Genomic DNA, 17,419 nt, shown 5'->3' with positions numbered 1-17,419 from the left:
GTATGAATATATAGTCACTTTAGAGGACATCCTATTTAAATAAGTTGCTAATATACATACATATAATATGTAATATATAAAGTATAAATATTTGGTTATGTTCCTTTAACAACAGTTATGTTTCCTGTGTAAAAAGGAGAGTGATTTTCTATGACTTAACCTTAAGTTCCTTTGGAAAAGTCCAAACTCAGAAATGCTAACAGATTATTGAATTATATTGAAAAACACTTAAAGAACCTGGATGGTACTGAATTTAGCCTAAACATTCAGATGAAATGTTAGGAGTCCTTGTCCAGGACATGGGTGTTTGAATATTTCAGTGATCAGCTGCCTTGTACTTTCAAATAAAGACCAGATACTTGACATAAAGTAGGCCAAGTGTCAGGTGATCAACAGAATTGTCAAACATATTTTAAATGTGCTGATGGTGTGTAGATATGCTCACTCACAGATAATGAAAGCAAATTTATCATCTGCATTCCAACAGCCATTCTAATCATTCTAACAAGAAAATTATTTATAAGAAAAATTACTCATTTAGACCTAACAGGAAAAAGGAAGTTCATAAACAGATTTAAATAACCCAATTTGCCACTTTTTTATAATCACAGCAAGCAGGAACAAATTAGTATGAGGTTTAATGATAAGAATTAAAAAAAAAAAAAAAAACTTGAAGCTACAAGAAGCCGTGGAATTTAGAAAACCTGATGTTTGAAATGGTACAAAATCATTTACATACATGGTAAATTCTGTGCTTCCAGCTTAGCTCTTTAACATTTTTAAATTCAGCATTACTCTTCACTGTAACAGTATAGCTCCCCTTTTAGGAAAGATAATTTTTTGAAACAATTTTTAAAAATCCACCCCACCCATTTATTTAACCACTTTCTTTGGTGTCTAGGCGCAGTATATCTTTTTATACCAGTGCATCCTGGATCTCCTATCAAGTAAAGGAAGTAATCAGCCCATCTGTTTTGTTAACTATTCAGCACTTCAAAAGATGGACTCTTTGGATGCCATGGAAGGTAAACAGAGGCAACATGTACCAATCTACTAGTGCACCAGGAGCCTTAATTTAAAAGTAACCACATGTTGAAAATGTTTTAGAAGCTTGGTTAATGCACATAACAAATTATTATTATATCTCTCTAATCCAAGTTAGGGTACTAGCCTCTGTATCTGCACTCTATTTTTGCCATGAAACATTTAAATCTTTTGAACTGGTCATTTCAGTTCTCTCTTGTGACATGTTACTTTATGTTATAGGTGATGTTGAGCTTGAATGGGAAGAGACCACCATGTAAATATCCAGACCAAAGATTACAACTGGAAGATATTTTCAAATCCCAGGGGCCAAAATTTCCCCCTCACTCTTCTGGATTGAAATGTGCAAACTTAAAGAAATCTCTATGTTTCTGTTACTGTGCCTTACTAAGTGGATGGACATGTTAGGAATAGTTCTAGGAAATAGCTAATTCGGAATAGTCATTTTGTTTTGTACAGAATAAATATGTGTTCAAAATTTTTAAGATATCCCAGAGATTTTTGAAGTCTTCCATACTTTTGGAATGAGCCAAATAGAAAATTATCATGATATTAGCATGAATGTTTCCAGGTAAATTTTCCCCACATATTGGATTGAACCCTGAACAAAAGTTGTCAATGTTGATTCGGTCGTGTTATTTTGGCCTCCAGGGTGTTAACGTTCCTTGTGGATAACTTCCAGGACTGTCATAATGATCTGTACTTCCATGTACACCCCAGTGTTATGAATCCTCTGTTTTATGAGAGCTGAGATGTCATCTCATGATCTCCAACAGCTGAACAGTAACCCCTTGGCACTGCCGGGATTACTTAGCCTTTATACAACACAGAGTAGCTCTTCAGGGACACTTAGGGCTATTTAGTTGCATTGTGAGCTTTAGTTTGAAAAACAAAAAGAAAAATGAAACAGTGCAATTGTTCATAGGGGGCTATAGAGTATATTCGTACTGTCTACATTTGTATCTTTTTCGGGACAAGTTGTACCACTGCTGTATAATTAAATACATGGTTAAACGTATCAGAGTATTTGTCTATTAGATATCTATTCAACCTAATAGAAATAGGTTTGAAAGGTCTCTTCAGCAGAAATGTAGGATGTATGACAAGCTCATAAACTGATGATGTGCTGCTGTGCTGCCAACAGAAATTTCTGAATAGATTACGTAAAAGTGTCCTTTCTCATCTCGCAATGTATCGTGGAGGAGTGTATTTGGTGGAATTGCAAAAAGGGTATTCACCAGGTTGTAGCAAATTGGAGATTTTTTCTTAACATATTTCAATCTCCTTTTTGTTAATGACAACGTACTAAGTAAGTTTTGAACTATATGAAATTATTTTGTCATAGATTTAAATTAAGGATCATAAAATGAAATAGTATCAATTATTCTATTTCTTCTATGATAAGAATTGTACCTTATGGTTATTTCTGCTGGCATATACATATAGGAAATGTGATGGCCAATCAAATTAAATTTTAAGGAATTGAGTTACTTTGCAGCATGATTTCAGAGGTCCTTATAAGTATAAATTTTATTTTATATCACATATTGAGATATAATTGATAATTACCTTAAATAATATAATACAGTAAATTATATATAAGTACAATATAGTACTAGAGTATAATATATTTAATTAACATATAATCATTTCCCAAGGTAACCATCAGTATAAGATATTTTAAAATCAAATTTATTACCCAAGAAATTAAGTTCTTCAATCTTATAAGCAGTCCTGCATCTTGTTTTTTCATGGCAAAGCAGAGTTATAATAAAATCCACTATTGTTCCAACCAAGTTTATTCTATAGAAAGTTACAGAAAACAGTAAGAAATGAGAATTCTAAAAGATTTAAGTTGGAGTAGAAGCTCTTTAGTTTCCTTCATGTATCAGTCAATGAAAAAGTGTGGTGAACCAGTACTTAGGAATATGGGTTTTTTGCATTCATGGAAGATAGAGAGCCTTTGGAAAGTACTGATGAGGTTACTTTTTAATGTATTAGATAATAAGAAAATAAACAGTTCAATCTCCAGGCCAGCCCACTCTTTAAAATACCTGTATAAAACAGATGTGTACAGCGTAGAGTTCCAGGTTTGACTCATGTGTATATGCATATGTGTCTGTACAAAACAAAGTTTTAATATAAGACCTCTTCTAAAACAGTGCTAGTCAAACTCTAATGTGCATACACATCACCTGGGGATTGTGTTAAATGCAGACTCTGTTTCTGTAGGTCTAGGGTAGGACCTGAGATTCTTCACTTCCAGTAAGTACTCAAGTGATAATACCACTGCCTGATCTCTGGCCATACATTGACTAGAAATCTCTAAAAAGACATAAGATCAGAATAATTTCATGTCCACCTGAAATTATTTGAAACCTGTTAAAAAAAAAAAAAAAGCTTTGTCTTCATTCACAGAAAAAAAAAATTAGAACACCTGTTGAGTGTGTATCGCTCACTAGCTCTATCACAAAACTATACCTAAAACTGAATTGAAACTCACATATATTAACGATAGCTACATTTTCTCTTAATTATATTGTGAAACAGCTGGTGTATAGACATGTTCTATAGGTGTCTATTGCTACTAAGTGCAAATTAGAATAATGAGGAACATCTGTAACATTTTTAGATCAGATTTGTCAAAATACGTTGAAGCACATGTACAATAAATGAGCAACGTGTGTTTCATCTGAGCCAAATGAAACTGGAGCCTCTCAGAATGGTTTGCCAGAGACGAGAGCAGCTGCGGTATCCCCTCTACTTTCATCCTGCTTTAAAACGCATAATTTTCTTCTTGCAGTTTATAGGTGAAATGTATAATAAGTCTTTTGAAAAAGGCTAATTAAACCTTGCCCTCTTCATAAAAAAGATGACGATTCATTCTCCACATCTGGTCAAACCTTAGATTTTAGAAATGGAATTTAAGTTCAGCGAAGTATGCATCCTCCAAACCCACGACATTATTGTGGCAAGTCCATTTTCATGCCAACTCCCAGAAAACTCACATGAAATTTTCGATGAAGCCTGGAACACAAAAGGATCTGAAATTCTCAACTGAATGAGATGAGAAATGAAAATATGAAAAAATAAATTTTATAAAGCATAATCATGACAAAAGAGATTGCCTTTTTAGGACAAATAATATTTCATGTTAAATGACTTCATAACTCTGCATAGAGTTTTCGTGTGGAAGCAGGAGTCATCCACCTACCAGCTCATGAAGATGTTCGGAGGAATAGATTAGATTGCACATACGAAAGTGTTTCATAAAAGTACAATGAACCCTGCAAAGTTAATCTTTTACCCAGACTGGTCAGTGTGTAATGTTTATTAGTAAGATAATGCATCTCATTTTTAGGTTGTATTATACTTTTTGATATTAGTACCATATTTGTATGTCATACCCCATGTATGTTTCACATGTACTTCTTGAAAATTATGGCAGTTATATCGACTTCTGCTAAATAAGACAACTGATGTTTTTGTTCATGAATGATTTGAGCATCGTCAAGGAATTTTCTGGACTAAAATGAATAGAGAGACATGTGTACAAATAACATAAAATGTGATTTGGAAAACAAGTCAATAAAATTTTGATTTTGGACATTTCAACTAGATATTCTGAATCAGTGTCTGCCATACAGTCACTTGAAAACTAAACTGTAACTTAATACGAGGTAACAAAAATCGTTATTCACCTGTTAACAATACTATGCTTCTATTTTAATTTTCACTGAAAATATTCTTGGATTGGCAAGTTATTGTAGTAAATTATAAACTTTTTAGAATACTCTTATATATATCATCCCAACTAATCCTTACAAAATCCTTTAAGATCTGTGGAGTCCCATACTTTATAGATAAGTATAATGAAAGTTTAATTGTTGTGTCTGAGACCATGTTTAGCAAGAGTGGGAGCTGCGTATCATAATCAAGTTACTGAAAGTGGATGATAAAGATAGAAATTTTAAAGGCAACAAAGAAAATGAGAGACCCCTTCAGGGATTCAAAGGTAAGAAAATATGCTGGCTTCTATTCAGAAATAAGCCAATAGACAATGCAATGAGGTATTCAAAGTGCTGAAAGTGCCTCCTAAAACTGATTAAAGGCAACTATAAAAAAAAACTAGAGCTAATATCATACTTAATAGTGAAATATCGAAGGACCTCACCCCAAGATCAAGAAAAAGGCAAAATACCTACCCTCACAACTTCTATTCAATATTGTACTAGTGTTGCTAGCCATTACATTAAGGCAAGAAAAAGAAATAAAAGGGGGCACCTGGGTGGCTCAGTTGTTAAGGATCTGCCTTTGGCTCAGGGCGTGATCCCAAGGTACTGGGATCGAGCCCCGCATTGGGCTCCCTACTCTGCTGGGAGCCTGCTTCTTCCTCTCTCACTCCCCCCTGCTTGTGTTCCCTCTCTCACTGGCTGTCTCTCTCTCTGTCAAATAAATAAATAAAATCTTAAAATAAAAAAAGAAAAGAGATAAGGTTTGTAAAGGAAGAAACAAAACTGTCTATGTGAGTAGACATATGTGTGAGGAAATCCTTGAGAAATCAATTTTTAAAAAGCTGCTAAGTATGATAAGTAGCTTTAAAAAGGTTACAGGGTATAAGATCAAGATACAAAGATCAATTTTATTTCTATATATGATCAATTAACAATTGGAAATTTAATTAAAAATACCATTAACAATAGCATCCATAAACATGTTAAAGAATAAATTTAACAAAATATGTATACCAGATCTGATATACCAGATCTGTATACCAGAAATATACTAATGAGAAGAATTAAAGAATATTCAAATAATTTTTAAATGCATGTCCATGAACTCAAAAACTCAATATTACTAAGATGTCAGTTCTCCTCATATTGATCTATAGATTCAATGGAATATCAATCTTTTTCTTTAAGATTTTTTTTTTTTTTAGAAAGAGACAAAGAGAGCATGACGAGTGGGAGAGGGAGAGGGAGAGGGAATGTCAAGCAGACTCCACGCTAAGTGTGGAGCATGACACAGGGCTCAGTCTCACAACCCTGAGATCATGGCCTGAGCCAAAACCAAGTTTCATATGCCTAACTGACTGCACCACCCAGGTGCCCCTGGAATATCAATCTTAATCCCATAAGGCTTTTCTTTTCTAGAAATTCATAAGCTGGTTTTGCAGTTATGTAGAAATGATGCAAAGACTTAGAATAGTGAAAACAAATTTTAAATAGAGCACAGTTTAATGATTTACACTATAGATATAAAGTGTTTCTCATTAAAAGAAAAAAGAGAAAGTCAAAAAATAAATCCATACATATCTGGTCAATTGTTTTTCAACAAAGGTGACAGGCTAATTCAGTGGGAAAAAGAGTGTCTTTCCAATAGTGTTGGAACAACTGGATGTCTATTTGGAAAAACATGAATTTTTATCTCTATCTCACATAACAAATACAAAAATTAAATTGAAATATACTTAAATATAATAATTAACACTATAAAGCTTATAGAAAAGAAACTAAGAAAATCCTTATTACCTTGGGATAGGCAAAGACTTCTTAGAATACAAAAGAATGAAGTATAATTAAAAATTAATAAATTGTTCTTCATCAAAATTATAACCTTCTGCTCTTCGAAAGACACTATTAAGAAAACGAAAGGTCAAACCACAGGCTGGGAGAATGTCCCAAGAGACTTGTATACAGAATACATGTATATTTACAGAATAATACACATACACTCACCGCCCCCAACACACACACACACTCACACAAATGGCCAATACATGAAAAGTTGCTCAACATCATTAGTCATCAAGGAAATGCAAATTAAAATCAGAATGAGATCATCATACCAGTAGAAGGATTAAAATTAAAATGACTGGTCATATCAAGTCATCTCAGCAAGGATTTAGAACAGTTGAAACTGGAAATAAATGGTAGCCACTTTTGAAAAAGGTTTGGTAATTTCTTATAAAGTTAAACATAAGACCATATTACCATTTTACCCAGCATTTTCACTCCTAGATATTTATCTAAGAGAAATTAAAATTTATTTCTTGAAAAAGACTTGTATCTATAATGTTCTTTTTTTAAAGATTTATTTATTTATTTCAGAGAGAGAAAGAGAGAGACCACGCAAGTACACGAGTGGGGGGAGGGACAGAGGGAGAGAATCTTCAAGCAGACTCCCCACTGAGTTCAGAGCCTTACGGGGGCTTGATCTCAGAACCCACGAGATCATGACCTGAGCGAAAACCAAGAATTGACCACTTAACTGACTGAGCCACCCAGGTCCCCCTGTATTTAAGCTCAGGTCATGATCTCAGGGTTGTGAGATTGAGCCCTGAATCGGTCTCTATGCTCAGCATGGAATCTCATTGAGATTCTCTCTTTCCCTCAGCCCCTCCCTTCACTCACACTGTCTATCTCTCTCTCTCTAAAATAAATAAATAAGTAAAATCTTTTTAAAAATGTATACATATAAGTGCATTTTATTTCATGTAAATTATAGTTCAATAAAGTTGATTTAAAAAATGGAAGGATAATGAAAAAGTAGTCACAAAATAGTTACAATATATCATTTACAGAATTCTTAAAAACACAACAAATAGTATGTATTTTTATGAATTATTTCGCATGAGACTCATGGTTTCTTCTAACCTGGGAGGAACACGGGTACAGTGATGGATTGCTATGGGATCAGGAGGATCCCCAGGGTTCCAAGTGCGTTTATAAATCTTGGTTTAAAATCTGAAGCATATATGGGTTATATGGCAACACAGATTTGTCAAAATTAGCTAATGAGTGAAAAAGTTCATGTTATTCTTTAAAGTTCTCTTTGTGTTTGAAATAATTCACACTTTTATAAACATGAGCAAATTTTAAACTCTAAAAATATATTAAAATGACATAAAATATTTATGTATTATTTTCACAAATCTATCAATGTGTCCCACTCTCCTGCTTGAATGAGCACAATACGGAAATATTTATTGACTCTTGTCATTTACCTACCGCATTCCCAAAGCACTAACAATTGGTGTTTTAAACATTAAAAATAAAACTTGACATGCTCCAAGTGCTTTCCACAGAATTCACTATGTTCTTACTCACTTAGTATTTATAACCAAGTGAATTGCCATGGAAGATATGATGAATTCACTTGCGGGACTTTCATCCTGGAACACAGAGTTTCATGAGTCTAAGGACAGCACATTCATAAGTTGATGCGTGCTAACAGGATTCGTACTTATGCCTTGGACTATTAGAAGTGTTACGTATTTATGTTTTAAAGAATATACTTAAAATTGTGATGTGAATAATCTGCATAAAATAGACTATTATAATTTTATTTATTGTAACTTAATAACCGCTGTCTTTATTGAATTGTTATTATGTGCCAGGCACTCTTTTAAGGACTTTACAATTATTAATGAATTAATCTCCATGCAATTCTTGGAAGCAGGTGCGACTGTGTTTTACAAATGAGAAATCAAAAGCAAAAAAAGGTTAAAGAATCCGCCCAAGGTTACACACTAAGTAAATGTAAGAGTCTAGGCTCAAAGCCTAGATTTCAGAGGCGCAGTGTTAGCCACCATTCCCCAATTTATTACCTAGAGACCACTGTATATGTAATAGCTTTGATCTTCCCTAATTAGACAGAGAACGTACAGGTGAGTGCTAGTTACTCCCATCTTCAAGAACAGAAGTTTTCTGATATTGTCTCAATTAGGCTACTTTATGCAAATTATTCACACCACATAGCCAGTGGTAGTGCTGGCCTTTGAATTCAGGAATCTAGTCCAGTCTTCTTTCTGTAATTTGCTGCCTCCTCCAGCATATATTTGGTCCAAACCAAATTGCATTATTGTTTTTCCAGTTCTCTACAACTTGGTACCAGATTTATCTCCCTAGCTCTCAGCTCTGATCATTTCACTGATCTAGTCAGTAGCCTTCATTGTCTGTTAAACTCATTAAAAAAAATCCTTTCAGGGGACGTGGGTGGCACAATGGGTTAAGTGCCTGACTCTTGGTTTCGGCTCAGGTCATAATCTCAGTGTTCTGAGATGGAGCCCGCTCCGTGCTCTGCACAGAGACTGCTTGGGTTTTTCTCTCCTCCCTCTGCCCCTCCCCCCCACACACAATCTCTCTCTCTCTCTCTCTCTCTCTCTCTCTCAAAATAAATAAATAAATCTTTAAAAAATAATCCTTTCCCACAGTATTACTTTTTTTTCTAGACCTAAGCCTAACGAGAATACTGGTGGCCCACAAAAACACACCCTACACATTCCTAATACCATGTTTTGGCTCCTACATTTTCCCAAGAGTTCTTACCCATTGGCGCTCCCCACTTAAACTGGATTGTCAACTGCTTGTGCGCAAGAACCCGGTGCTCTTGATTTTATTCATGTAGCATCTGCCATAACATCTTACATGCGAGAGAAACTCAAACAAATATGTTCCATCGAAAGTTTGCCATAGCAGAAGTAAAATAGTATCGCCTATGTGACAGCCTACTTTCCTACCAATGCACACATGCTAAAATATCTTTCCGATCAGGGAGCAAACACTGCGGGATCACAGATAAAGGTGGGAGAGCAGGGAAAACTGGCATACAACACAGTTGCTTGTTCAGGATTATCATGATTCAGAGTGAAACCAAGATCATCATAGAATGCAAAAAGAAAAAGAAAAAAAAAACCTTTAAAACAATTGAAGTTGATGAAAAAGAATTTTGTACATTTGGGCAACTTACTTATTCAAATGTAGCTTATCAACAGCCTTTTCCCCCTACATTATAGACACTTCAACAAACTTGGTCTCCCAGTTCACGGCAGTTTGAAAACTGCAGAGCCAATAACTTATATCCCTAATATTGTGTGTGCGTGTGCGACACACACACACACACACACACCTTTCTATTAAAAGCACATACGCCTTCAAAACATAAAATTCAGGACCATTTGAAATCCAACATATGTCAATAGCTCCTGGATAGAACGATAATACCTATTGCAACCAAAGTTCTCTTTAAGAAAACACATTTTTTTTCTTTCAATTATATTTACCCTTTAGGGAGTCAGGAATAGGTTCAGCACATTTGTAAAGACCTTATCAAAATCAATTAGACTGAAGAGGCAGGGTGAGGCGTTTCAGAAGAAACTTGGAACAAGATATCCCACAGGGTGAGGCTGGTGTGGAGATGCAGGGGAGGTCTGGGTCCAGCTGTCCCTGTGCGCTCGCACGGAGGCAGACGCCGGGTCCAGAGAGGACAGGAGTGAGCAACAGGTGGTAAATCAGGCTAGCGGGACACATGAGGGCGGACTAGTAAGAGGTAGCGTGTCATAACAGGCAGGTGGAGCGAGGCTAAAGAGAGTCCAGGAACTGGCGCCATGCAGATCCAAGAAAAGGCAGAGGCAGGAAAAGTGGGTCAGCACGGAGCAGGGTCCCACCTGCCAGCTGGATTTAGAGACGACTCCTTTCCTCAGAAACAGACACAAAGTACAGAGACCCAGGCAGGTGTCAATGACCCCTTATTTCCTGAAAATAGATAAATGATGATGACAGATAGTTGATAGATGATAGATAGATGATAGGATTATAGACATACATATTTATACACATATTTATCTCTATCTCATCTCTCCATAGAGCATGAACTCTAAATAAATGGTGAATGAATGAATGAATGAATGAATGAATGAATGAATGTCTTAAGTAACTAGGGTATTAGATTTTAGAGGCAAAATAAAATTATCAAAATGAGTTACCAAAAATATATACCAGTAATCTAACCAAAACAATAACAAAAATAACAGAAGTGAAAAATGCCATTATTTGATACAAAAATATTATACCCAAAAAATCTAGAAGATAGAAATAAGTATCCTGAAAAGCTTTAAAAGTAATAACAAATCCTCTAATGCAGGTGACCCCAAAAGAAATATGCCAAAACTACAAATAACCAATTAATCAGTGAGAAGATATAATGAGAAAAATTAGTTCACTGATAATGTCCAAAATATTATAAAGTACCATGAGGTTAATGTATAGGGCATTTCTGAAGAAAACTATAAAATAGGGAAATCTAAAATATGATTAAAATTTTTGGTAATGGACCTTACGCCAGTTAGAATGGCAAAAATAGACAAGGCAAGAAACAACAATTGTTGGAGAGGATGTGGAGAAAGGGGATCCCTCCTACATTGTTGGTGGGAATGCAAGTTGGTACAGCCACTCTGGAAAACAGTGTGGAGGTCCCTTAAAAAGTTAAAAATTGAGCTACCCTATGATCCAGCCATTGCACTACTGGGTGTTTACCCCAAAGATACAGATGTAGTGAAGAGAAGGGCCATATGTACTCCAATGTTCATAGCAGCAATGTCCACAATAGCTAAATCGTGGAAGGAGCCGAGATGCCCTTCAACAGATGACTGGATTAAGAAGTTGTGGTCCATATATACAATGGAATATTACTCAGCTATCAGAAAGAACGAGTTCTCAACATTTGCTGCAACATGGACGGCACTGGAGGAGATAATGCTAAGTGAAATAAGTCAAGCAGAGAAAGACAACTATCATATGATTTCTCTCATCTATGGAACATAAGAACTAGGATGATCAGTAGGGGAAGAAAGAGATAAAGAAAGGGGGGGTAATCAGAAGGGGGAATGAAACATGAGAGACTATGGACTATGAGAAACAAACTGAGGGCCTCAGAGGGGAGGGGGGTGGGGGAATGGGATAGGCTGGTGATGGGTAGTAAGGAGGGCACGTATTGCATGGTGCACTGGGTGTTATACACAACTAATGAATCATCGAGCCTTACATCAGAAACCGGGGATGTACTGTATGGTGACTAACATAATATAATAAAAAATCATTAAAAAAAATCTTCACTGATTAAATAAAGAAAGCTGAAGACAGTTGTCAAAAAAATTTTTTTGGTAATGGAAGCCTATTATAAAGAACATGGTTCTTTTCAAATTAGATTATTTCAAATTTGTAAAACTGCTTAAGTTTATCTGAAAGAATAAATAGTTGGAAAATAGGTTAAAATTCTTTGAGTAGTAAGTGATGGGAGAATTTTTCCTTCAGATATTAAGATGTTTTATTATCTAAATAAAGTATATTACTGATATGAGAAGCAAGCAATACCTCAATGAAACAAGTTTTTCTAACACAGACCAAGTTATAAGGTTTTAATATGTTGGTAAGGAAAAAATCACAGTGGAAAAAAAGATAGTTATTCGGTAAATGATGAAAGGAAATTGGCTGCTAAGAAAGAAAGTATCATGTTAAATTTTCCCACCTCACTATTAACCAAAATGAATTTTGGAGTGAATAAATCTTAGTATGTGCATGGCCTTATTTCCCTTTAATGACCATAAATAACTCCACTCTTTCAGGATAATCGCTCCCTCAACTTCTAATGCCCAGTGGATCATACCACTTCAACATAAAACATTTACAATTTTGTCCACAATTTACAAGAATTCCAAGACCTATCTATGTCCCAGAAACAAAATCTAAAGTTCCGACTCTTGGGCCACTTTGAGTAACCTTATGTCTCAGTCCAAAAAATTTAAGTAAAGTAGTATATAACAAGATCTGTTCTAATTAGGAAGGACTGAATTTTCCGGATAATTGAAGCTTATCGTGTAGAGCAAACTACCTGGTTCCCTGTGCCAGAGTCTTCACGTCTGTACACAGAATCAACTCTGTTTAACCAGAAAGATCAGCCTTGCCCCAGACTCTGGGAAGAACTTAGTCCTTACCCAGGGACATTTACAATACATTCCTTCCATACTTCCGGGTCAGCATCAATAGAACTTTGCTTCAAATGTGCTACAGATCTTGTTTCCTGGTCCTAAAAATCAAGATACTGTGTTATTTACCAGATACACCAGTTCTAGGTTTGGGTTTTATTTGATTTTCTCGGCTGATATTTATTTGATTTTCTTACTACAAAAGTAGAGAATGCTTATTATAGAATTTTTTAACGACAGAAAAATCTTTTAAAAAATGTATATCAATCAAAATTCCAGTACCTAAGTGTAACTATTTTTTTTTCCTAAGTGTAGCTAACACTAATTTGGAGTACTGTTTTACATTTCTTTTTTTTTTTTTTTTCTGGTCGTGGTCACAGAGAGAAATGCATCAAGATTTTACAAAAATGTTTAATAAGGTAATTGGGATATTTACGGCATTGGCTTGAAGTATGGCTCTTTTGCTTTTAACGTTTGGGCTTGAATTATACGCAATTTACAAAAAAATATTTAAAATGAATCTACCCACAGATGTGCTGAAGTCAGTTCATCGAAAGGCAAGGCTGGTTCTACTGAGTTTTCCATGATTATGGGGTGTTTTCTAAAATATTTTTTAAAATGTGTATGTTACCTTAAACTCAATTTTTTAGAAATGTCCTTTTTTGCATCCTGAATACAATCTAACTATACTAAATAGGAACTTATTCTCTAATTTTTAAATGACATTTCACATAATCTAGCAAAGTCAACATTATTATAATATGGAATAATTTGTACTTCAGCTCTCATACTTTTCATAATGTAACAAAGTAGGTGATTATATACCAAGAAGAATGTCAATGTGTCAACTTTTAAAGGAAAAAAAATCAAAATTTAAGAGATGTTTATGCAAATTTAATTCCAATAAAGAATTCTTTATAAAAACGATACCTGGGGACAAGTGATTCATTCTAGCGCTTTTTGCTACATGTTTGCTTTTGCTTTAAATGTACAAGGTGAAGGTTTGGATGTGATATTAACTCTTAGGGATATTGTGAAAAAATAGTTAATAGACCTAAATAATTTTTATTAATAAATGATCATTTGAAACGTCTCATGGTAGGTATGTGATAAATATTGGCATTTATCATCATGTCTTTATTATCATATGGAATTTGGGTTTCTCAGTGATTGAATTATGGTTTTATTTCTTCTTGACATTGTATTCTAGAATCCATGTTTTAAAGTAGGACTTTACTGAAGAAAAGGAACTGTGTTACATAAAGTTACCAATGCTATTCATAATTTAAATGCTATTTATTTTTACCTAATGTAAAATCATTTAACTATATGTATTTTGGGGGAGATTTTGGAGGTAAATATCCAAGATCTAGTCTTCTTTGAAGTAAAAAAAAAATTATACTGGAGATTTCATTGATCCTATCTTTCCCTTGGTAAATTAAAATTAGAGATGGGTTTTTAATTAGTTACTAGCTTTAATTTGTCTAACAACGGTATCTATCAATTACTAGGCGTCTAATAAGTGTTGGTCATTGTGTTAGGTCAGGTGTTCTCAACCTTGACTGTGCATTAAAATCACCTGGTGTTTTCCCAACTTTGCAGATGATCTAATGTCCAGCCAAGATGAAAAAGCACTGTGCTAGACACATTGAATTCCAGCAACAATTCTATTAGCATTTACAGAAATATTCTACTTCAGTTGAGCTGCAGTGGGTCATGGGAATCCAAATTTTCACAAGCTCTCTTAGGGATTCTGATGCAATTGTTACCAAGACCACTTCTTAAAATAAACCTTGAGGCCTGGTTATTTCAATAAGTGACTTATATAATCTACTGTCTACATTTCAAAGGCCCTTTATAATGGGGCTACCCAGTATGTAACATTAAAGATACCTTTTTTATTTTTTTTTTAAGATTATTTATTTATTTATTTATTTTACGGGGGGGGGGGAGAGAGTGAGCACAAGCAGGGGGAGTGGCAGGCAGAGGGAGAGGGACAAGCAGGGTCTCTACTGAGCAGGGAGCCTGACACGGGGCTGCATCCCAGGACCCTGAGATCATGACCTGAGCCGAAGGCAGACACTTAACCAACTGAGCCACCCAGGCAGCCCCTAAAGATATCTTTTTTTAAAATGAAGATTTACTGGACTAAAAAATGTTTTAAGTTCTTTTAAGGTAAATGAAACACAATTTTATTACTGTAAAGCCAAGACTTAATAAAGAGGGGAGTTAAGGATTACAGTTTTCCATGCCGAGTTCCATGCTGTTGTAACCACCTTCAGGTACCCAGGACACTGAACCAGCAGGGTTCAGGAGATGAATGGATAGCAACACTGGTCAGCTTCTGAGAGTTTCCCGGGAGTGGCTGGGTATAAGGTCAACACATATCCTGAGGCTCTCACTCTAACGGGGCCAGTTAGGTGAAATAGTGACTCTTACTGACATAGAAGCCAGGAACATCAAGGGTGGCGAGGTACTCAGGAGCTGAGTGACCACAAACAAGCAACCCACCAATACTTCTAAAATGAACAGCCAATAAACAGTCATAGTCTCTTATAGCATGAGTGCCTGAACTCAAATTCTCTACGCTAATTCAGTTGTGACGGTCAGATTTAGCAATTAATTAGTCAGACTTCGTATCTGAGGCTTAGCAATTTCATGTACAAAAAGAGAAGTTTTGCTATAAAGTGGTGTTTTGTGTAAGGGACCTCCTGGTCCCATAAAGTTTCTGGGACCTTCTACCAAAACAAAGGTCGGAGAACCCTTTCCGAAGACAGTAAATGTTCATTATATCTTCTACTGATCTAAATACATGTCTTTTGGGCAAAACATGAATAAACAAGCAAATTCCAAGTAGAAATAAAAATAGCAACAAATCTCTATAAAGGAAAAATACCACTTCATCTCAGAAAAGACGATATGGGTTTTGACAATTATCATTCTCGTGAATTCACTCAGCAAAGACGACCTAGTACCTGTTCTCCACTGATGATTCCACAGGTCCTGCCCCAGAGACTGGGTCATATGAACAAATAAGCATTCGAGGGCAATGGAATGAGTGCTTGGTTCTGAATAATTATAGAAGCAGATATTGTATTCAATATGAGATATGCGGAAAAAGACAGTTGTGAAAAATGGACATAGTTGGCTGATCCATACTCTACAAATAGATTCCTTGTGAGTTCCTCACAGCCATCAACTTTGAGGCAGGAACATACGAGACAAAGAAGTGCTTCCAAGCTTCCTGTGACTGCGTTTTTTTACCAAATTTTATGCCCAAGGAAGCATACCATAAAAAAATGTGCTTTCCCCTAAAGCCTTTTGTGTTTAGCCAGTAATGCTAAGCATTTAAAATCATTCCAAATATGCCTTGATTTTCAAAACATTGGATTTTTTAAAGAGTTGATTTTGATAGAAGTCTAGTTGTCAGTTCCAAACTTGGAAAGATTTCACAACCCTACTCTTCCTCTTCTTTACCTTCACGCCCCTCTCTTTTCTTCCCTGCCTCTCCCCCTCTCTCGCCTCCTCTCTTTCCGTTATTTGCCTTTTCTCTAGATAGACTATTAAAGCCCCAGAGCCCCAGAAAAGTCGTGCTGCCCACTTCTAAAGGTAGAGCTAAATTACTGCGCCCTCAGGAAATCTCACACTAATCTTATAAGATCTTATAAGATTGTGCCTCGTTTTTTCCTGTGGCTGAGGTTATTGCTAAGATAATGTATTTATAAAACTCTTTAAGTAACACACCACTGCCAAAAATAGTATTATAGTATTAGCATGTGTCCAAAAGCTGATTGTAATCATCACTTTAATCTTCAAAAGATAACTTACTCCATTGAGAAGACTGGGATTTTCTTCAAAGTCAGAAAAAAAATAACCTTTTGGTGAATTGAAATGGATAAGATTAAAGAAAAAAAATATGCTATGGGAGTTTTAGAAAGCTATATAAAATACCAAATCCTCAAAGAAGTAAAAATAAAGTTGGAAACATAAGAAGTCTAGCTATCTTAGAATCATACATAGAACATGAAAGAATTAATATCTTGAAATTACTTAGTTCTTTAAAAAAAGGACCATATGTTCTTAGCGCTATTACATTATATAACATAATACAAAAGTCTGAACGACTAAACCACACCAATCTGAAAAAAATGGTAAAAGAATATAAAAACAATCAAATACCACTTATTACACTCTTATTAGTTTTAAGCATAGCAACCACACACACACACACAAACTGCTACCTTTTGGCAACTTCAAATACAAACATTTCTGAGAACAGCGCAACAGATTGGTAAAGAGCAAAGCTACCCTTGATTCTTGCATTCTTTCTTCATGATGTGATGTTTCTCACTAACCGCAAACAAAAACTGACACACAAGTAAAGAGCTTGTTGTGCCGTGGAAAAGACATACCGTTATGCACGGTCCAACTTCATCTTACTACAAAACAAATGTTACACTCAACTCCAGCCATGCCTTTTATTATTCATTTTTATACCCTTTAATCCTCAAAGAGCTGGAATTTCCCAATCGTGAGTAAAAATTAGCCAAGTTGACCATATTCCACAAAGAGATACAATAATCATTCTCCGTTCCCTAGGACCTGTTCGCG

The 17,419-nt window shown here is 35.2% G+C and overlaps 2 protein-coding genes across 36 annotated transcripts in view; one reads left to right on the top strand and one right to left on the bottom strand.

Annotated features, from left to right (window-relative positions):
* The window catches only part of PTPRQ (protein tyrosine phosphatase receptor type Q), a 258,211-nt gene extending 253,549 nt beyond the window's left edge, over positions 1-4,662 (top strand). For all 6 annotated transcript variants that reach the window (XM_087868896.1, XM_045779834.2, XM_087868894.1 and 3 more), the window contains 2 exons: positions 902-1,025; positions 1,267-4,662. In XM_087868896.1, coding sequence (XP_087725022.1) covers positions 902-1,025; positions 1,267-1,304 — 162 coding nt within the window. In that variant the 3' untranslated portion in view covers positions 1,305-4,662. The remainder of the gene's footprint in view (positions 1-901; positions 1,026-1,266) is intronic.
* Positions 1-17,419, bottom strand: part of LOC148108660 (uncharacterized) — a 199,554-nt gene that overhangs the window by 172,165 nt on the left and 9,970 nt on the right. For 4 of the 30 annotated variants that reach the window (XR_015727167.1, XR_015727175.1, XR_015727164.1 and 1 more), the window contains one exon: positions 10,493-10,580. The exons of 22 other annotated variants lie outside the window; for them this stretch is intronic. The gene's annotated coding sequence lies outside the window, so the exon portion shown is untranslated. Of the gene's footprint in view, positions 1-10,108; positions 10,581-17,419 lie in introns of all 30 variants that reach the window. 4 more of the 30 variants (XR_015727165.1, XR_015727176.1, XR_015727161.1 and 1 more) reach the window with 1 other exon arrangement.

This window comes from Ursus americanus, chromosome 17, assembly GCF_024610735.1.
Source record: "Ursus americanus isolate L20-20 chromosome 17, mUrsAme1.1.p, whole genome shotgun sequence".
In the NCBI taxonomy this organism is placed as follows: domain Eukaryota; kingdom Metazoa; phylum Chordata; class Mammalia; order Carnivora; family Ursidae; genus Ursus; species Ursus americanus.
The sequence above is the reverse complement of the archived record's forward strand: the minus strand, read 5'-3'. Positions and strand labels throughout refer to the sequence as shown.